The sequence below is a fragment of the Penicillium brevicompactum genome (assembly GCF_028827555.1).
Source record: "Penicillium brevicompactum strain IBT 35665 chromosome Unknown utg000006l_segment0_segment0, whole genome shotgun sequence".
Taxonomy (NCBI): domain Eukaryota; kingdom Fungi; phylum Ascomycota; class Eurotiomycetes; order Eurotiales; family Aspergillaceae; genus Penicillium; species Penicillium brevicompactum.
Genome location: NW_026623209.1, coordinates 2,047,151 through 2,068,058, shown reverse-complemented (window position 1 = coordinate 2,068,058; position 20,908 = coordinate 2,047,151). Strand labels below are relative to the sequence as shown.

At 51.1% G+C, this 20,908-nt stretch overlaps 10 protein-coding genes across 10 annotated transcripts; 9 read left to right on the top strand and 1 right to left on the bottom strand.

The window, feature by feature from the left end:
- Positions 1–468: 468 nt before the first annotated feature.
- On the top strand, positions 469–1,430 carry N7506_008991 (uncharacterized protein; the record flags this gene model as incomplete). Its single annotated transcript, XM_056958284.1, has 2 exons — positions 469–531; positions 588–1,430. 2 exons carry the CDS (start codon positions 469–471, stop codon positions 1,428–1,430), a joined length of 906 nt encoding a protein of 301 aa, XP_056807674.1.
- A 657-nt stretch (positions 1,431–2,087) lies between these two features.
- Positions 2,088–3,254, top strand: N7506_008990 (uncharacterized protein; the record flags this gene model as incomplete). The annotated part of the gene is made up of 1 exon (XM_056958283.1): positions 2,088–3,254. The coding sequence occupies one exon, from the start codon at positions 2,088–2,090 to the stop codon at positions 3,252–3,254; it is 1,167 nt and encodes a 388-aa protein (XP_056807673.1).
- A 442-nt stretch (positions 3,255–3,696) lies between these two features.
- N7506_008989 (C2HC5-type zinc finger protein) lies at positions 3,697–5,166 on the top strand (the record flags this gene model as incomplete). Its single annotated transcript, XM_056958282.1, has 1 exon — positions 3,697–5,166. The coding sequence occupies one exon, from the start codon at positions 3,697–3,699 to the stop codon at positions 5,164–5,166; it is 1,470 nt and encodes a 489-aa protein (XP_056807672.1).
- An 831-nt stretch (positions 5,167–5,997) lies between these two features.
- N7506_008988 (cytochrome P450) lies at positions 5,998–7,707 on the top strand (the record flags this gene model as incomplete). The annotated part of the gene is made up of 3 exons (XM_056958281.1): positions 5,998–6,072; positions 6,155–6,766; positions 6,820–7,707. The coding sequence occupies 3 exons, from the start codon at positions 5,998–6,000 to the stop codon at positions 7,705–7,707; spliced, it is 1,575 nt and encodes a 524-aa protein (XP_056807671.1).
- Positions 7,708–7,871: 164 nt separating this feature from the next.
- Positions 7,872–8,632, top strand: N7506_008987 (Mpv17/PMP22 family protein; the record flags this gene model as incomplete). Its single annotated transcript, XM_056958280.1, has 3 exons — positions 7,872–7,967; positions 8,015–8,431; positions 8,480–8,632. 3 exons carry the CDS (start codon positions 7,872–7,874, stop codon positions 8,630–8,632), a joined length of 666 nt encoding a protein of 221 aa, XP_056807670.1.
- A 746-nt stretch (positions 8,633–9,378) lies between these two features.
- N7506_008986 (sugar porter family MFS transporter) lies at positions 9,379–10,981 on the top strand (the record flags this gene model as incomplete). The annotated part of the gene is made up of 2 exons (XM_056958279.1): positions 9,379–9,494; positions 9,556–10,981. The coding sequence occupies 2 exons, from the start codon at positions 9,379–9,381 to the stop codon at positions 10,979–10,981; spliced, it is 1,542 nt and encodes a 513-aa protein (XP_056807669.1).
- Positions 10,982–11,437: 456 nt separating this feature from the next.
- N7506_008985 (MDR family MFS transporter) lies at positions 11,438–13,490 on the bottom strand (the record flags this gene model as incomplete). Its single annotated transcript, XM_056958278.1, has 4 exons — positions 11,438–12,085; positions 12,138–12,564; positions 12,616–12,995; positions 13,044–13,490. 4 exons carry the CDS (start codon positions 13,488–13,490, stop codon positions 11,438–11,440), a joined length of 1,902 nt encoding a protein of 633 aa, XP_056807668.1.
- A 1,529-nt stretch (positions 13,491–15,019) lies between these two features.
- On the top strand, positions 15,020–16,180 carry N7506_008984 (putative aryl-alcohol dehydrogenase Aad14; the record flags this gene model as incomplete). Its single annotated transcript, XM_056958277.1, has 1 exon — positions 15,020–16,180. One exon carries the CDS (start codon positions 15,020–15,022, stop codon positions 16,178–16,180), a length of 1,161 nt encoding a protein of 386 aa, XP_056807667.1.
- A 1,159-nt stretch (positions 16,181–17,339) lies between these two features.
- glkA (glucokinase glkA) lies at positions 17,340–18,880 on the top strand (the record flags this gene model as incomplete). Its single annotated transcript, XM_056958276.1, has 2 exons — positions 17,340–17,519; positions 17,576–18,880. The coding sequence occupies 2 exons, from the start codon at positions 17,340–17,342 to the stop codon at positions 18,878–18,880; spliced, it is 1,485 nt and encodes a 494-aa protein (XP_056807666.1).
- Positions 18,881–19,807: 927 nt separating this feature from the next.
- On the top strand, positions 19,808–20,739 carry N7506_008982 (Mic19 family protein; the record flags this gene model as incomplete). The annotated part of the gene is made up of 3 exons (XM_056958275.1): positions 19,808–19,866; positions 20,072–20,129; positions 20,197–20,739. The coding sequence occupies 3 exons, from the start codon at positions 19,808–19,810 to the stop codon at positions 20,737–20,739; spliced, it is 660 nt and encodes a 219-aa protein (XP_056807665.1).
- Between the last annotated feature and the right edge of the window lie 169 nt (positions 20,740–20,908).

Sequence of the window (20,908 nt, the reverse complement as noted above, 5' to 3'; positions counted from 1 at the left end):
TCCAGCCTCATCCGTCTCTTCATCTCCTCCGAGATATTTGGTTCGCATAGACAACTCAATAGGTAAGTGCCTTGTTTCATACTCATGTGGCCATTATGTGACTGTGTCAATGGTCTACTCCCATTGACTCTATTGTCTCCCCCTATTGTTGCGCTGCCTCTTCCCCATTCACCCACCATTGGAACCTCACTGACAATAGGATCCTCCAGGCCATACAATTCGGTCATATCGGCTCTGGCTCCTTGTGTTTCGGTATATATGTGTTGGAAGCTCTTGACTACTTCCATCCATTCCGGACTTCGTACCGATCGCATCTACCCTGCATAGACTTCCGGTACATGGAGGCGTAGACCTCGGACCAAGTGGTTCGGATCACTCACTACCTGTGTCGCGGGTGGACACACTCGTCGGTCATTCAGGATCGGAGCCTTGAGGTTTGGCGCATACATCTCCGACCGCAATCCGAGGATGGCCGACTCCAATGGCGGTGGTCGCAGGCCGATCTACCCTGCCGGGACGATCGCTAAAGTGGTACGGCCTTAACCCCATGGCTTGTGTACTAGGGTTGCTAATACGTCACTGTTTAGTCTAGCGACATCCTGAACGAAACATTCCACAACATCATTCACGATCTGGTTGCTAAGGTCCATCGCGAAGAAAAGGTGGCGCGCATGCGGTCCGCGGTGGTTGTCGCCCGACAAAAAGCGGAGGAGGAGGCGATCCTACCGGAAGAAACGGCGAGCAAAACATCGGTTGATACAAAAAGGGAAATCATTTTGGACCACAAAAAGCTTGCTGGTATGCACATGGAGACCGATGCAGCTGTGTACGACCGCGGAAAGGTCTTCCTCAAGGGCAACCCACTACACACGGTCAAGGAAGTCATCTGCCCAGACTGTCGCCTGCCGCGACTGCTTTACCCGACTGCTGGCGCTAGTTGCAGAGCCCCTCCCGATGCAGATGCCGAGTACTGCTCAAATCGGCCTCTGATTGCTAAATCGGGTCATGACGTCCACGGCAAACTGTATGCAATCATGCCAAATCCCAAGAAGAAGAAGGGCGATCGTGACAGCACAATCCCTGAGATGCCCACTACCAAATGTCCCCTTTGCCCTCGTTATTTCCTCATGACGCGTCTTGCACAACATCTTGACCGTTGTATGAACCTCTCTGGCCGTGGCGCTGGGACGCGCAACAAGACTCCCACCGACAGCGGAGCCAGCAATGGCAACAGCCCAACCTCATCATCAGCGAAGCGCGCGCATGCAGATGCAGACGATGATGACGGAAGCCCCAGCCCTACCAAGAAGAAGAAGAAACTGAATGGGCCTAAGAAGGGGTCCTCCAACAAGCCCGGGCCCAGCAAGCTCAAACAATCCTTTACGGCTGAGGATAATGACGATGATGTCAAGAGCGAAAATGCGGACTGAGCTTCCCTTTGTTTCTCATACCCCTTTTTCCTGTCATGGTGTCCGCGGCGTTCGAGCTTTGTTTACTGGTCATATCCCACGGCGTATGGGTCTGGTTCGGTTTGATCATGGTCTGATCTTTCCTGCGAATAAATTTGCATAGATGAATGATGAGGGGGACTTAGTAGGATTGTACATTACTTCATACCATGGAATACAAACAAGTATGGCACTGCACTATGCATCCACTGCTTCAATTGCGATCTGTTGTTTGAGCTCCATCGAGCTCCATCGGCCTCGACTATTCCATATAGGCTGTCTTCGTATAGGTTCTCTTGTACGAGTGCTTTCCTAGTTCTTCTGCTCCCCCTCTCTTCCATTTTCCTGATCTATTGATTCCCTTGCTACTTTTATCCAATACGAAATCATTCAACACCCTCCTCAACCCACCTTCAATTCGTTCAAGCCACTGGTGATACTGAGACAAGTTGGCTGCGCAGGGCCAGGCATATCTTCAAGACTCTGAAGAAAGTGATAACGCTGCAAACCAACCACTCGATCTGGTACAATCACATCGAGGGTGCCTTTGGCCCTGGAGCTGGAAAGATCATACACTTTCAATCTGCATCTCTGTCTGCCGAGATGAGGGTTGATATTATACGTTTGTGGCTCTACGCCATGATGGTCTGTCTTGTCATGGGCGAAACGAGCGAACTTGACGTCGTGGCGGCTGGCGAAACCTTCTGGGACTCACTCGCGGGCAGTATTGTGGCTACTATTGGTTCAATGACGAGGGTCCAAATTACCTGTCGTCCCAATATGACATCCGTCTGCACTTCCACGCCTGTCCCATATCCAAAGGAAATGACATTTGGCTCTGACATGCAGGTATGGTCTCTTCAAACAGGCCAAATAGGCGTACCGACTCAGGGCTGGGATTTGATTTCAGCTGCCTTCAGTTGTAATGTCCCTCTCACAACAGAGGGAGCTCGCTGTGCACTGACTAGAGTGGTGTTTTGGTCGACTGGATCCGAGACTTGGACTTCAACCTTCATCACTACAACGTCTTACTCGCAACCAGATGTTCTCAAAGCAAAGCTTTTGATTACTGCCGGGTTGGAAAAGCTGCAAATTTCATCCCAGGCCACCGTTGTTGACACCACTTCCACAATCCCTGTCGGTTCTCTAGCTTCCACGGCTACCTTAAGCCCCATGTCTGTTACCAGTATAACCGGTGACGACAACTCCAATGCCCATCAAGACTCACCGATCACAAGCTTAGAGTCAGTGAGCGTCTCCACAAGTCCGAGCATCCCCAGTCCTACGACAACACCTAGCCCTGCCCGATCCAAAAGGTGGTCAACCAACAAGACCATCACAATTTCTGTGGCAGCCGGTGCGGCTTTCTGTGTCATTCTAGCTATGGCCTTCTGGCATTTCAAGAAAAAAGGCTTGAGGGATAGCGGCTCTAATGGCACTAGTTCCCTTAGTACCATCGTTCCTGCTCCTGGAGGTCCCGAGACACAGTCTCCTGTCGGGCTCGAGAGCCCATCAGAGCTGCCGGCAGGAGGTGATGCAAGTATACGACCAGAGCTGGCATCATCTGACAGCAGTTCAAGTGGGGGGACAACTGAAAGGTCTCCGCTGGTGAAAATGTCAGCCGAAGACTATTTAGCTGCCGCACGTGAAGCACTACGGTCAGAACAAATGAGTCGGGTCGTGGAACTGCCAGCCAACCGCATTCAACTATCAACTATTGATGAGGAAGTCTTGCTGTCAAGCAGAGAACTCGCGCCGGTGGAACTGCCGGTGGACGGTCATCAGTTGGTGCATGAGCTGGAGTGATGCAATGAACATTCCTTGAACACCTACCAATACCAAATCAACACACTACCCTAGACACGGATCACTCAATCAGATTTGAAGCAATATACCCTTGATTTTCGCTCAGCACTGGCCTCCCCGAGGTCTCCCCATGGCATTGATCGCTTGTTTAGGCTATTGGCCAACATGATGGTCGGAAGCGAGTATCTTCAAATATTTGGTTAGTACTCTCTTGAACAACCAAGATTCATCACATCAGAAATTCATCATATCACGACCATGTGCTGGAATAACACAAATTGTGAACTATGTACGGAGTACCAGTAGCCCTAAGATGATGCTTTGGATGACCTCGGGAGATGTCGATGCTTATTAAGAGGGTTTGCTCGGGCGGGCGCCGGGCCCGGGCCCGGAGACATTTGAGGCTCAGCGTACCCCAAACTTCTGCCACAAGACACCCAGAATGGCCGATCTCACTGCATGGGCAGCTCCAAAGCTATCCCAGCTTCTTCCGCTGGATCCTGAATCTCTGTCGCAGGTCATCGATTACGCTGCCAGTCTCTCCAGAGAAGCCTGCGCCGATCATCTCAAAAACCTCCTCGGTGATTCCCCCGCCGCTCTCGAATTCATCTCCTCATTCAACGCACACCGAGAACCTCAGCGACAATCCCAGCCACCGCCCGCACCTTCCCAAAGCTCTACAAGAACAACAGGCGCTAGGAAAGGTAAAAAGAAAGCTCCGTTGCACAGCGCCGGCCCACCACGCCGGCCTGACAACTATGGAGATGTTGGTGGTGGGTACAAGAAAGCCGATGAAGAAGACTACATGGTGTCTCGGAAGCAGACAGCCACAACCCTTGCGCCATCCCAAAATGCCTCCTCATCCTCGTCCCGCGTCCCCTCTCCGTTGCCTACATCGTCACCGAAACCACCACCATCCGCGAGCGGCCCCACTATCTCGGACTTGCTACCAAACGTTCGATCAAAAACAAGCAAATCTACTCGACAAGGTGGCGCAGGATCGTCCAACAAGGGTGGAGCAGCTTTGACAACAAATGATATTACCGATCTCACCGCAGCTATCGCTGCATTGGAGGTATCAACAAACCCAAGCCTGGGCGAGAGACGCAAATGCAATTGCTATGGATCTCTCCACTCGGTATTCGACCCGGCGCCTAATTGCCTCAAGTGCGGCAAGATCATTTGCTCTCTTGAAGGATTACAGCCATGTTCATTCTGCAACACGCCTCTTCTCTCCGCCCAGGAAGTACAGGGCATGATTAAGGAACTACGAGCGGAGCGAGGACAAGAGAAAATGCGCGCTCACAACGATGGTGTTCATCATGAAGGAGTGCCTAAGTTTGGCGGCGCGGAACCGCCCAGCAACCTGGATGCGGCCAAGGCACACCGTGATAAACTACTCCAATTCCAAGCACAGAATGCCCGCCGAACGAAGGTTGTTGATGAGACCGCTGATTTCGAAACACCAAATGTTGCTTCCACCTTGTGGATGACACCTACTCAGCGAGCGCTAGCGCTTAAAAAGCAGCAGCGCATACAGCGCGAAATGGATGAGCAGGCTCGGCCAGAGTGGGAGAAGAAGAAGACTGTAATGAGTCTAGATATCAAGGGCGGCAAAGTTCGCCGGGTATATCACTCTGCCCCTACGGCTTCAACGCCAGAGGCCAGCGAACCCGAACCTGCCGATAAAGCGGGGCCGGCCGAGCATTCAGGAAGAGAACCGGCTTTCAGTCACAACCCGTTGCTTGCAGCTGGAGGCCTAATGCGCCCCGTCTGGCGCGCACCCGAGGGGACCAAGGCTGCAGTAGCCGGGGATACAGAGAAGAAGCAAACATGGCGACGTGTGCAGGATGACAATGATGACAACGAGCAGTGGATTCTGGATGGAGGGGCGCATGGACATGCTACCTAGAACTCCGTCCAGCTCAATATGGCCGCCAACGTCAGCCCGGCCGCTCGATCTTTATTGCTATCTAGTCATCTTGGCTAAGACGCCGTAGTACCAGGCTCCCTGGAGTCGACACCCACACCTCTAACGGGAGCTCGGACTGCCAAGACCGCCTATCAATGAGAATTGTGTATGATGTGCATCCCTGGCTTGTGCAGTGTCGCCTTGCGCGCAATCAAAACGGCGACGCGGTCGGGACGGATATCCAATCATCCGGGCAAAAAAACGGTTAATAACGGTCAAATCCTTCCAATTTCCAGCTTCATCCGAGACAGTGGAGTCAGAGGAGCACCTCCCTAGCAGACTACTGCACGGCCGAAACTGCTGACGGTCAGAACGAGGGATCAAAGTGTCCTCCACTCGACTGCTTTTCCACCCAAGGCAAGATAGATGTGTATCTAGAATATCGTATCACGACGCCCTTCGAACATATCACAATGATAATGGAACCCCGCAAAAGTACCAAGCATATGCGAGACTTCCCCGCGGATCCCCCGGTGATTTAAGCATATCCAATCCGGCGCGCTGCATTAGACTAAACAACCGCCTTTAGCCGAGTCAGCAGTCCTCTCTTTGGCGTCGCACCAGAAATCACGAGCCCATCATTGGGGTAGCAGTGTCCCCAGTAAGCCAGACTTGTTTTGTAATGCCGGATGCGTCGTCATTGACTAAATGTTTCGGTTGGGGGCGGGTAGTGGCGGCGGCCGGGCAATTGAAGTATAAAGGAAATTTGGAACATCGACGCCATGACTCGCCATGACTCTCTAACGATTCTACTGTGCGGAATCTCACACTATGTTAGTCGAATCAGTGGAGTGTTTATCTATACAGAGGGTCCTGGGGGCCCTGGTAGGACTGCTAGCAGTCGCGGTACGCATGTTCCCTGATACATCTAGATCTATTCAGGATATCAGCCTCGTACAAGTCCAAGTCCACATCTAACGCCGCATAGACTGTCGCCTTTGGCTTCTACAACAGATTCATCCACCCGCTACGCCGTATAAACGGTCCCATCCTCGCCTCCATCACACCATGGGTTCAACTCTACCATGGCCTTAAGGGCGATCGTCACCTATGGCTGCACGAGCTGCACAGCAAGTACGGAACCCACGTCCGGGTCGCACCGAACTTCGTTTCCATCAACTCCGACCGTGGTCTTCACGATATCTACGGACATGGCAAGCGTCTCCAGAAAGCCACCTTCTACAATGCTTTCCCAGCCATCAAGGGCGTGTACAACACCCACAATGCCATCGATAAGACAATGCACGGCCGCAAGAGGAGAGTGCTCAGCCAGGCTTTCTCCGAAAATGCCCTCAAGGGAATGGAAGACGTGATGCTGCTCCATGTCCGCCAGCTGTGTGCGGTCTTGGCCGGCTATGACGGGAACTTCGAATCCCACGACCAGAAGGGAAATGTGAAGAACATGGGCGATTGGTTCAGTTACCTCTCGTATGACGTGATGGGCGAGCTTTGCTTCGGAAAGAGTTTCGACATGCTCATCTCCGACAAGCTTCGATACAAGGTTGGATTGGTGGATCGCGCTGCGAACCGACACTATGTGGTAAGTCGCCTTCTCTAATCATCGAGGTTGTCAATGTCTGACTCGTCCCCCAGTGCGGTCTTTGGATGCCCTTGGACACATGGGGTTTGGACCAAATCTTCATCCGCAAGCTGACTCGAGACCGTTGGAATTTCATCATGAACTCGCGCGTGGAAGCCAATGAGCGGGCCAAGGAGCGTACCCAGATTGGTCATGATGCGAAGAAGGACTTCTTCTATTACCTGCTGAACGCCAAAGATCCGGAAACGGGCAACGGGCTCAGCACACCGGAGCTCTGGGGCGAGTCGAACGTTCTCATGATCGCAGGAAGTGATACCACCTCAACCACATTGGCCGCAACATTGTTCTACTTGGTTCGACGCCCGGATGCCTTGGCCAAATTGACCGCTGAGATCCGCGGGGCGTTCAGTGAAGTCGAAGAGATTGTCACAAGTAGCAACCTCGGCGAGCTCGTCTACCTGAAGGCATGCATCGATGAGGCTCTTCGCCTGGCGCCCGCTGTGCCCGGCGCGATTCCCCGCGAAGTGATGGAAGGTGGTGCGGTGGTCGATGGCGTCTTCCTACCTGCAGGCACAGACTGTGGAACTCCAACATACTCGATTCACCGACAAGAGCGCTACTATCGGGAGGCTGGGACTTTTATGCCCGAGCGCTGGATCGAAGATGCCATCTGCACAGCCGGGGGATCGTCGTGGCAAACCACCAAAGAGAGTATTGAGACGGCGCGACACGCGTTCTGTCCGTTCAGTATTGGACCACGTGGGTGTATTGGCAAAAGTATGGCGTTTATGGAAATGCGGCTGACGCTGGCGCGGCTGGTCTTCCTTTTCGATATGTCACTGGCGGATCGCCAAGGTGAAGATGCGGGCGGACATCTGGCGCTGACGGATCACTTCACCAGCGCAAAGAATGGGCCCAACGTCGTATTCCGCCGGAAGTAAAATAAGAAATTTCTTTCGATTCTAGCTGTCCAATAAATCACGTCGAATTGTAAAACCAAACGAGACCTCCTTTTAAATCTTTCAGCCTTATCAGGACACGGTTGCGCGTCTTGGCAACCTCAACATCTCCTTTTTACTCCCATCCCCCATGGACTAAATCAATCATGCCCTCGGCTTTGACTGTCACCTTTGTGCAGGCAACCATTCTCAATGCCATCTCCAATATTCTCGCTCAGCTGATCGACCAGCGCAATAACAAAGTACGTCAAGAAACTCACTCTGAGACCATGAAAACTAACAACAGCAGGGCCCTTTCACTCTCAATTTACTTGCATTGGCGCAATTTCTCATCTATGGCATTATCATTGTACCGCCTAATTTCTATTGGCAACGCGCCCTGGAAGCGCGATACCCGGGCTTCCCCTCGCGCGCCGAGTTCAAAGATGCATTCAGTGCTCGCCGGCTGAAGTCACTCTTCTCACCTCGTGCATGGCTGTCACTGTTCTCCTCCAAGCACGATGTCTCATTACCTAGCCACGACAAGGAGAAAGAGAAGCACGCCCGATGGACACCGCGAGCGCAGACATCGGGATTGCGTTGCTTCCTGATGAAGTTTTTCTTCGACCAAACCTTGGCATCAATCACCAACATCGTGTTATTTGTTGCTATCATCAATCTTCTCAAAGGAGAGAATCTGTCCAAGACCTGGGAGTTAGTGGTACTGGTACGTGTCTCTGGTCCCGTGGGTTGCCCCGGATACTGACGACAACAGGACTTCAAACCCATCATGAGTGCTCGTCTTAAGTATCGACCGATTGTATCCGCTTTGATGTACACAGTGATCCCTGTGGACCGACGGGTGGTGTTTGGGAGTGCTTGTGGGGTGATCTGGGGTGTCTATCTGAGTCTATATGCAGTTGTTTAGGCATGATTCTACATTCGGATTCAGGCTCACTGCGGTTTTTGCGGGATACACATTGGTAAGCGTTCAAAAGTGAATAAGTATGGAGTCAAGTTTGGAAATTCATATACTATCTGCCAAATCAAATCAATTGGGTTTCATTCGTTCCCACGGAGATATCGAATCCGTTCCGTGGAAATATACCTTCCGTTGAACTCTACATCGAATCATTTCCAAATTTTCAAAATTGGGGAACGACTGATAAATCTCAACCTCGAAGGACTGGAAGAAAGTTGTAAGCTTCGAGCATTTCATAGTTTTTCAAGGTTGTGTGGGGACAAGAACCTTGGAATGATTCCAATATTGTAACTAGCGAATTTGCCAATACATTTGAAAGTCTAGGTCTATATCAAAAAGCTCACTTTCTTTCCTCATTCCATAGTAGTGATACATATGCTCACTTCGCCTTGAATTTCAAAGTATCGACTTAGTGGAACGATGAGACAGTGAAGAAAGGCATGGTATTCGGTAGAACGGCGCATGGTCTGATCTACACTTCAATAGAAGCCGTGGGATGTCATGTTCCGTGGAGTATGAATGGAAAGCACTCTGACAGGACCTGGTACCATGTGCCAGAATTCGAATTGTGGGGTCCCCGGATTTCGGCTGATATTCCACGAGGACTTTTTCCTTTATTACATATAAAACAGTCACTGCTGGAGGTGAACTGAAAATAATGGAACCCGGACTCGCCTTCAATCGCCTCTGCCATGTTTCGTGGTAAAACGCTCCATCTTGCACAATTGCTCCTCACGGTAGCGCCTGCATTCATCACCTATGGATATAACCAAGCTGGCGTAGCTCCACTCGCATCTCTCCAGTCATGGTAATTCTTCCTCGTCATGTCACCTCCGGGCCAGAAACAGCAAGAGCTAACCTAGCCTTAGGGTATCTGTATTTCCGGAGATTGACACAATCAACACTGAAGGGGCTATCAAAGAAAGAAATTCTACGAGGAAGGGTGCAGTCATTGCCGCTCTGCAACTGGGGGCTCTTCTGGGAGCCCTCACATGCGCCTACTTTGGCGATCGCCTTGGTCGTCGAAAGACTATATTCATGGCAGCTGTCATTACGATCATTGGAGAGCTGCTACAGGTATCTTCCTACGGAATCATTCAGTTCACTTTGGGTCGAGTCATCGTCGGAATCGGAGTCGGGCAACTGAGCGCCACCGTTCCAGTGTGGCAGGCGGAATGCAGTTCCGCAAAGCATCGTGGACAACACGTGGTGGTCGATGGAATATGTATGGTCTTGGGTTTTGTGATCACCAATTGGGTCGACTATGGATTCAGCAAGACGACTGGTGAAGTTCAATGGCGTGTTCCATTGGCACTATCATTCATTTTTCCCATGGCAGTCGCCGCATCTATCTTCCTACTACCGGAGTCACCCCGGTGGTTGGTTATGGTCAATCGAACTGACCAGGCTGCGCAATGTCTTGCGAAGTATAGGGACCTCCCTGTGGATGCTGAAGCGGTGCAGGCGGAAATCGCTAGTATAGAGTCATCACTGGAGATCACCGCACAGTCTGAAAGCCTCACATTACGAGCATTGTTTGTGGGAGATGACGATGAGCGCCTGCTGTACCGATTCGCTCTCTGTATTGTCATACAATTCTTCCAGCAAATGTGTGGCGGCAACTTGATATCAACATACATTTCGACGATATTCGAAGAAAACCTCGGCTTGGGCTCTGAACTGTCTCGAATCCTTGGTGCGAGTGCACTTACATGGAAATTCGTGTGCAATTTCATACCATTCTTCGCAATCGACCGACTTGGCCGACGGAAGGTGTTTATTGTCAGCGGAGCTGGCATGTGTCTCTGCATGACAGTACTGGCCATCACGACAAGCTTTGATAACGCATCGAGGGGACTATCAATAGTTTCCGTGGTATTTATCTGGCTTTTCAACATGTTCTATCCAATTGGATTCTCCGGTGCCAACTTTCTCTATTGCACTGAAGTTGCGCCGATGCGTTTGCGTGTCGCCATGTCCTCAGTATCGACTGCAAACAAGTGGCTCTGGAACTTCGTTGTTGTCATGATTACACCGGTCGCACTCGACACCATTGGATGGAGATATTATATTGTCTATGCTGTGATATCGGCCTGCATCCCAGTCACGGTCTACCTGTTTTATCCCGAGACAATGGGTCGCAACCTTGAGGCCCTGAATAATGTTTTCCGCGATGCACCTTCCGCCTGGCACATCGTGGCAATGGCCAAAAAGTTGCCACAGGGAGATGTGCCAGATATGCCTGCTCAGGCAGGCGAGGAAAAGATGGTGGTCGAAATGAAGGAACATGCTTGAACGGTATCATAACCTATGAGCCCATGTTCCCACCATTGATTGAGGGCTGCTTTGGAATAACCAAGAGTTCAAGTCTGAGTTCAGAATTTTGCGACTGGTATTATGAAGCCATTCTCTCTGGATGATCGGGTGCACTGGCTAGCTGCAAGATATTCTCGCTCGGTCTCCGGGTTCAAAGTTTCTGGCCCTCTCCCAAGGTCTACATAGGTCTAGCAATCGCAATGTTCCAAGTTCATCCCAAATGTTACTTCACCCATGGACGGTTTCAGATTTCGAGCTCGGTGTAGATTGGCATAAATACCAGGTGTACATGTCATGGTTTTCTCCAAAAATATAGGCTAGTCTAATGCTGATGTGATTATGTTCACACGAAATTAACAACACCGGGCTAAAGCCCATACCAAATGTGTGCATGAAATAAAAAGAGTTCTAACCACATTCAGCTCCAAGTCGTGTCTAGGCAGCTGTCATTTCAATGTTCTTGCCCTTGACAGAGAGCCACTCGATGGAGATTGACCCAATAATCGACAAAGCAGACATGGCCACAGCAACATAAAAGGTTTGAGTGATAGCATCATTGTAAGCAAGTAAGATGCTGTGCAGCACCTCGCCATGGAAGAACGATCGAATCATGGTAGCGCCCGCCGCGATGACTTCCCCAGCATTCTGAGAAGGCGCGTACTCGGCAAGGTTGGCAATAAGCTGGTTCTGGAACACATTCTGCGCGACGGAAATGAAGATTGCACCACCCAGAGTCTGGGAGAAGATCACTATCGCAAGGCCGACGGGGACGTCTTCGGCCTTGAGCGCGGTTTGGGCAACAATCATCGGCTGTTGCATACCCATGCCAATACCAATACCAAGAATAGCTTGGTATCCAATCCAAATTGAATGACCAGAATCCACCTTGAATGTTGTAAGGAGGCCTGCACCGATGGACATGATAATGGATGAGGCGATCATGAAAGGTGTGTAGTACCCGCATACGGTGACGAGGACGCCAGATAGGACGGAGATAATCACCACAGCAATGATTAATGGCAAGTTCATGATACCGGATGTTGTTGCTGATGCGCTCTTGACAGATTGGAACCAAATAGGAAGCTGAGGAGTCAGTCAAGTTGTTTCGACAGATGATGGGAAATTGAGCACTCACATAGTATACAAAAACGAAGAATGCAGAGCCAAGTGTCAAGGCGAACCACACAGCCCCCCAGACGCTGCGGTTCTTGATGATACGAGGAGGGACAGTAGCCTTTTCCTGAGCCCACCATTGAACCATACAGAACAGAAGTATGAGCACACCAAAGACAACAAAGAGTGCAATGACGCGTCCATTGCTCCATGGATACTTGCTGCCACCCCATTGAAGAGCAAGAAGCAAGCTAATAATGGCAGGCAGGAAAAAGAATGTTCCAATTAGATCCAACTCTTTAATCTGTTCCTTGAAACCTCTGGTGACCACGACGATCTTCGGGCTCTGGAAAAAGACCAGCACAAAGAGCCAGGACGCACCTCCAACGGGCAAGTTGATATAGAAACACCAGCGCCAGGTAAGGTGGTCGGTGAAAGCACCTCCCATACTGAATGAGTGTTAGCATGACTATTCAACCAAGACGATGAGAGTGGCATACAGTGGACCGGCGACATTCGCAACACCAAACATAGCTCCGACCAGACTTGTATAGATTGGTCTCTTCGATAGAGGAACACTTTTGCTGATAATGAGGATAGAACCTGTGACGAGACCGGCAGACCCAATTCCAGCAATGGCGCGGCCAATGATGAGCGCGACTGAATTGGGGGCTGTTGCGCAAACAAGCGAACCGAGTTCAAAGACAAACAGCGCAGCCAAGTAGACCCACTTGATTGAGAGGAACGTGTACAGTTTTCCGAATGTCAGAGTCACCGCGCTAGTCGTCAAAAGATATGCACTGCCGTACCAGCCCACATCTTCGATGGAATGGAACTCATCGGTAATCCTGGGGATTGCAGTTGCGATGATTGTGTTATCCTGTCTCCACGTTAGATGTGATCAAGTTGGACATATGGATATACATACCAATGCGACGCAGAAGACACAAAGACACAGGGCAATGGTGATCAAGGTCAGTTTCCAGGCTCTCGGGTATTCCTCTCCAGATTCATTGAGTTCGACATCACGGCCGCCCTCCTTCTCCTTTGTGGAATCTGTTTTGTGTCCATGGTTTGTCAAAAGCTCCTTGTCCTCTTTGGCAGGCTCGTTTGGTCCGCTACTCAGCCGAGGAGAAGGCGCGGGTGAGGGGGTGATTTTGCCTTCTGGATTCGCCGCATCACTGAAACTTGTATTTCTGGTAAAATCATCAGAGATGACTGTCTCCTTTTCACTGGAGGGACTCAAGGTCCTGTTTGGTGTCTGGGAAAGGTCGACATCGGTGAAGTCGGGATTGTTGGGCGGAGCACTTTGGGCAGCGACCGGATCATGGGACTCAGCAGCCTCTTTGGGAGAATTGCCTCGAAAGAGGCGCATAACGAAAGACATCAAGAGGGTGTTGGGGAGCGAAAAGGCCCCGATTAGATTAAAGAAAGTTGGGGTACACAAGAGATTCAGGGGTGTACGGAGTAGGCAGGACTTTTAAGAGAGACGAGATTACCTAGGTGTGAGCAAGATTGACATTGGCAATAAAGACAAAATGATTTGTACAGGTCTAATCAAAGACATTTTGTGCAGATTGGGTAGCACAAGGGATTGAAGGGCCAATCCAGGTGATACATAACCCTGGGTTATATCATATGCCATATGGTACGTGGGATCCCCTAGTGAGCTGCAAACGCTGTACTCCGTACAGCACTTGGTAGATCTTGCTATTGAACCGTAGGTAGCGAAAGCCTGACCCAATACTCCGTAACAAAGAAAAACAACCCCCAAAGATCGATATGTTGGTGGAGTGATAGTTCGAGCACGGTGCTTCGTACCAAATGGTGATCTACCCCATACGGAGTAGCTTTCGCTAGGTGCAGTACGGAGCACTCCGTAGTGCTGAGCACCATTCAACGCCCAGACTCAGCTGGCAGGGTGATCATTCAACCGAGGTGGATCATGATGCGCACTTTGACGCGGGTGAGAAAGTCAACATCACCTTCTGCAGGTGAGTCCGCAGTCAGGGGACATGCAAGGATTGAGAGAGTTATCGGGTCACGAAAACAAAGAATTGGTCTCTACCTAAGCAGCAGGTTAACTCTCGCCAATCAGAGATCAGCATGCATGTTGCTAGTGTGTTTCCCCTTGCTTCATGCATTGAGGAAGTCGTGCCCCCTTGGACGGCATATGAAAACACAAACAGACCGTAAAGTGCTGTGCCGAAGGCTAAACTAAATCCACACGCCGTAGTTAGCGCTGAGCCATGATGTAATCACAGAACTCGGCTCGGACCAAACTGAAGAATCGGACGAAGGTAATCTTCATGATCGAGTACGCCTGAAGATCTGCGCGACCGAGGGACCCCGGTGCTCGGCTGCTGACATGGCACTAACCATTTTAGGATTAGTGCGTATCAAACCAACGTCGGAGTTTGGAGTTAAGCTTATGCACCTGCGATATGCTTCACTTCATATCTTCAAATTTCATCTATACTCGATCCGATAGCTACAGACTAATGATATGTTTCTGACTAGATCAAACTCGGTCTCATTCGACAACAAGTATGGGCTGTGATTTCATGCTCAAGGTCCCATGTGGAGGTGGGGTTGGCTTTTGACTTCTCGTGTCCACCTTCGGCATTCCTGGAGCCATAACCGGATTTAAGGGTTGTGGACCGGACCATAATTATCTCGAGCAATGATTTCGGCTCACTGTTCATATTGACGTCGTTACGGGTAATACGAAACTCTTGTGGGGGAGCTATTCGCCGTCGTTAACTCCGGGTCTTGCCTGGGCATTTGTAAGACCATGGAGTTAGCAAGGCCAATATAAAAAGGGACCTCCACCCGATCAGACTGAAGGCATACAACAATAACGAATATCAAACGCTTCCACATCATCCAGTAATATACTTCACAATGGAGAGTCTCTTCGCTCCCGCTCCTGAGCCTGCCACCCCACTGGGTCGGTACCGTGTGCTCTCATCCACAGCCGGCGTCCGCGTCTCTCCCCTCCAGCTAGGTGCCATGTCCATTGGCGATTCATGGAGCCAGTTCATGGGCAGCATGAACAAAGAGCAATCGTTTGCTCTTCTCGACGCCTTCGTCGCCGCAGGTGGCAACTTCATCGACACAGCCAACAACTATCAAAACGAGCAGTCTGAGGCCTGGATTGGTGAATGGATGACTGCCCGCCAGAACCGCGACCAGATGATCATCGCCACCAAGTTCACCACCGATTACCGCAGCCACGCCCTCGGCAAAGGCAATGCTCCCAACTCCTGTGGCAACCACAAGCGCAGCATGGTCCTCAGTCTCCGAGACTCCCTCCGCAAATTGCAAACCGACTTCGTCGACATCCTCTACCTGCACTGGTGGGATCACACCACCTCCATTGAGGAAATCATGGACTCCCTGCACACCCTTGTCGAGCAAGGCAAGGTCATGTACCTCGGTATCTCAGACTCACCCGCGTGGGTGGTTTCTGCTGCGAACACGTACGCACGCGCGCACGGCAAGACCCCATTCTCTATCTATCAGGGACGTTGGAACGTCATGCGCCGAGACTTTGAGCGCGACATCCTACCCATGGCGCGGCACTTCGGCATGGCCCTTGCGCCGTGGGATGTGCTCGGCAGTGGACACTTCCAGACTGCGAAGCAGATTGAAGCCCGCAAGCAGGCGGGCGAGGGACTCCGCAATGTCTTTGGGGCTGATCAGACGGAGGACGAGAGAAAGATCTCCGAGGCGTTGGCGACCGTTGCTGCCGAGCATGGTATTGAGTCTGTGACTGCTATTGCGTTGGCCTACGTGCTTAGCAAGGCGCCGAATGTGTTCCCGCTTGTTGGTGGGCGCAAGATCGAGCATCTCCATGATAATATCCAGGCTTTGAGCATTCGACTTACGGAGAAGCAGATTGCCTTCTTGGAGTCGGCGACTACTTTCGATATTGGGTTCCCAGCTAACTTCATTGGCGTTGATCCTGCCGTGAGTGGCCAGCCACCCCTTTTGATGGCTGCGTCTGCAACTATCGATTATGTTGAAGCGCCTCGCGCTGTTGGTTACGGTCGTACCAACTAGCGGGTATGTCCTTGAATGATGTATCTTTATGTCTCATGTAACAGATTGTCCACGTGTACATACAACAGTCGTTTTTGTCAATTCAAACTTTGGGTCATTGTGAATATCAATTTCATTTTACAGATCTATTCTCAGCCAACTGAACACCCCCAAAAATTACTGTTTAAGAATTGTGGGGAAGTCAAACCAAAAAAGATCGATTTTTCTCTTCACTAATGGAAAGGGACGCTCGATATGGCGACCTACCATTCCAATTTGAAAAATTCCCCTCGCAAAGCGAAACAATTAATAAGAGAAAAGCCACATGTCTCATCTCCATGGGGCTCCAGACAATTCCGCCCACTCGGGATTCCGTTCGGGACATTGACCATTCACGTTAATCCTGGAGCCGAGTCGCTGTGCCGCCAATCCCGATCTTTCCTACGGAGTACTCCGTACATTGTATGGGTACAAATAGTACTCGTATGACACTCCGTGGAAAGTCGGGCCATTTAATATCGGAGAAAGAGGCAAAGTTGGTATAGAGAGGGCACTTGAGTAATTTGGCGCATAAGGCACAATCTGGGGAATTCGTGCCCCAAGGGTTACAAATAGACGATATTCCCAGCACTGTAACATTCATCTCACCCCGGGTCCTAACCACTGTGGCTCACCGGTGAAGTCGGGGAATAAGCATGCAGGTCGAGAAAATTGACCAGTAAAATCGGTTCCCCCCAGACGCCAATTTCGAACGGTTCATAGCGTCATAGAAAGAGTCTACTAAAAACGCGCAAGTCCAGGAATGCTGGCTGCTTCCGGCGCATTTACTTATGCGAATTTCTAATAACAAACAATGTACGCTCACGATATTCAAAGGTAGAAAATAGACGAACAGAGGATATTAATGAAACTCCGGCGAATCCGGCATTTGTACGCCGTTGGTACATGGTGAATAGTGGCGGCGATTACGACGGGCGAGGTACTGCCAAGGTATCGGACTGACCTCATGGACCCCTCCGTCATCCCACTTCTCTACACTTCCGCTTTTCTCCTTCGTTTCTTTTTATTCCGTGAAAATCCCTCTTTCTTTGATTGTTGACTTCTCTATTTTCTCTTCGCCGCGCTGTCCATATACCCTACTCTACCCCCAGCCGGCTATCCTGATACCTTTTGTACCACCATGCCTTCCCTTTTGGACCAGGCCACGCGCATCGCGCGCGACTTCGACTACCCCGCCGACCAAGTGCAGCGCGGAGTGAAAGAGTACATCCGCCAATCCGATGAGGGTTTGGCCAAGGAAGGCACAACTTTGAGCCAGATTCCAACTTTCGTGACCGCTGTGCCAAATGGGACCGAAAAGGTAAGAGTAACCTCATGCGGCTGTACGGGAAATTGTCGGCTAATTCCTCCAAACAGGGTCTTTACCTGGCCGTTGACCTTGGTGGCACCAACTTCCGTGTGTGCTCGGTCCTCTTGCACGGCGATACCACCTTCTCCCTCACTCAGTCTAAGATCCTCATTCCCCGGGAATTGATGGCCTCGGGTACCTCCAAGGATCTCTTCCTCTTCCTGGCCCGCCAGATTGAATCTTTCCTGCGCATTCACCACAACGAACACTTTGAAGCCCACCAGCTTCGTCGCCGCGAAGATAGCAACGCGGAGGATCTGTTCGATCTCGGCTTCACTTTCAGTTTCCCTGTGCGCCAGTGCGGCATCAACCGCGGAACCCTGATCCGTTGGACCAAGGGCTTTAACATTCCCGATGCCGTTGGCCACGATGTGTGCGCCTTGCTTCAGTCCGCTATTGATGAACTGAACCTGCCGGTGCGCGTGGCTGCGCTGGTCAACGATACCGTTGGTACTCTGATGGCTCGCTCATACACCTCTCCAGGTGAGACTGGTACTTTCCTCGGTGCTATCTTTGGAACTGGTACCAACGGTGCCTACGTTGAGAAGACCAAGAACATTACCAAGCTCCAGCACATGAAGGATGCTCACTTCGACAACTCTACCGGCGAGATGATCATCAACGCTGAGTGGGGTAGCTTTGACAACCACATGAGCGTTCTCCCTACTACTGTATTTGATGACGAGCTCGATGCCGACAGCAACAACCCCGGTGTGCAGATGTTCGAGAAGCGTGTTTCCGGCATGTTCCTGGGCGAAATCCTGCGTCGTGCTCTTCTGTCCCTCCACAAGAACCCCGAATTGGGATTGTTCAAGGCAAACAAGAACTCCAAGGTCACCATCTCCGAGAAGTCCATGCTCTTCCGCCAGTGGGGTCTTGACACCAGCTTGCTCAGCTCCGTTGAAGCTGATAACAGCAAGGACCTGGTGGATATCCAGACCGCATTGAAGGATCACCTCGAGATCGAGAACCCCAGCCTCGAGGAGTGCCAGGCCATCAAGATCTTGGTCCACGCCATCGGCAAGCGTGCTGCTCGTCTGAGCGCTGTTCCCCTGGCCGCTATCATTACCTCGACCAACAAGCTGGCTACCGACGACATCATCGATGTTGGTGTTGACGGCAGTCTGGTTGAGTTCTACCCCAACTTCGAAGGACACCTGCGTGGGGCTTTGCGCGAGGTCCCCGAGGTTGGAGTCGCCGGCGACAAGAAGATCCGCATCGGCATCTCTAAGGATGGTAGCGGTGTCGGCGCTGCCTTGATCGCCCTTGTCGCTAGCAAGGACGCAGGCCTCGAGGTTCCCCACGAGATCTAAGCATTTCTTTGCCTGATTGTCTTTACGATTATGTTTAAGATTGACGACCTTTCCACCCCCCACCCCCTGGTTGGACCTCACCCCATTGTTGACTCCCGCATCAACATCTCCGACCTGTCCCAATCAGTTCCTTCACGACTACAAATACCCATTTATCCCCTCTCATCTTACACCCAACATCTATGGAAATATGATTGTTCAAATACCCTGCAGTCATATCTCCAGTACCCAGGTTTCTTAACCTGCCGGTATCTGTGATGTGATGTCGGTTCTCTGTTTGTCACACGCCCGCAGGGACGATGTCATGCTATTTTGTGATCGGGATTACCCTCTTGCTTTTTCTTGGCTTCTTTTTGGCGTTGTACATATGCCTGTGTTTCCTCAAGCCCTTCCCGGCGTGGAACGGCGTGCTTCTAAGGCACATTGCATTTAGTTGGCTTCTACACCAATCCAAATTCATTATATCTATCTATACTGCTTCTCGGGTTCTTCTATGGCCAGCTCGTATCGTAATTGAGTCCAAATCCTTATCAAGTTTCTCAAATTGGGATTATCTGGGACCTTGGTCTGTACTCCGTAGTATAAGTAGATCTTCCAACCAATTGAGTGCATTTACAATAAGGAGTCAAGGATACCATCATCCACTGATTTTGGTGGTATTTTCCTTCCAGATTCAAGGTTACACTTTGCGTTATACATAAAAACCGTGAAACGAAGAAGCGCAACAACATGATGCGAGTAAAGGCATAGGATAATCCTCGAGCTTGCATATCCGCCCTCCGTACGGAGTACTGTGGACTGAGCTACACGGGTGCTGACTAATCACACGTGACCGCCAACATCCTCCGAATCGATCGGGTTGTGAGCGGGCATCGTGAATCATCTCAGTCATTCAATCCTAACAGGACTTGTCCTCTTTTGCTGAAAATGGGTGCTGGAAACTCTAAGCCCGAGGCCACGGCCAGCTCACAACATGTGTTCTCCAGGTATTGCTCCCCGACGTCGATTCCAGCTTCCGCGGCATTTGGTGCTTGATGGCGGAGGGAACGGAGACAACTTCTCAATTGGCCTCAATTGGAAAGGGCAGGCTATAACCTTGGCCCGGAAGAGCTCTCCAGATTCAGCCATCATTTGCGATATCCCGAAGCGCATCCAAGACATCTGACAGCCAACGCTAACATCAACGAACAGCAATTCTCCCGTGCAATTCTCCTCCAACCTAGTTGATGCGCTCCAGTCGAACTCGGAGGTACGGAAACCAATGCAGAACACCCCCATAATCAAGTACAGAAGCACTAACAGCCCACCCGAAACAGACCGACTCCACCCGCGCCAAAGCCCTCGAGCTGGAGATCCAAAACCGCGTCGCACAGGAGCTGCAGCGTCTCCGCGAACGCGAGCAGCAAACCCTCGCTCAGATCGAGAAGCGCATCGCCGAGTCTAAAGACACCACCTCTCTGCCCATCACCGCAGCGACTGCTCCCCTCGCCCCCTCGTCCTCCGGTTACCCCGAGGGCTCTCTGAACCTGGACGCACCTCGCATCCCCTTCGCTGGGCGTCACCACGACCCCGTTCCTACATACGCTGCTCCCCAGGAGTCCGCTGCGCCCGCTGCGCCGGTCAAGCGTGATGTCTCTCGGGACTCTGTCGCTGCTGAGGTCGAGCAGCTGCGGACTAAGCTTGATGGACGGAGGAAGCTGACTGAGCTTGATGATGGCGTTGCTAAGGCTCGTTCGGATGTTACTAGCTGCTTGCAGTTGAATGATCGTCGACCTTTGAACTGCTGGGAGGAGGTTGATGCTTTCAAGCGTGAGGTTGCGCGTCTGGAGGCTGCTTTCGTGGATCGCATTGTGGGTTAAATTGGAGGGATGGATGCGGCGGCTTGATATGAAGTCTACGTTTTGAAGGGCCCTTTGGTTGGGCTGGAGCTGCTGTACTGTATGTATAGAACGTGCATTTTTCTTTGTTCCTTGTTTTCATCTGGATAAGATAGAATAAATCCATTGATGAGACTCGATAATAGTCGTC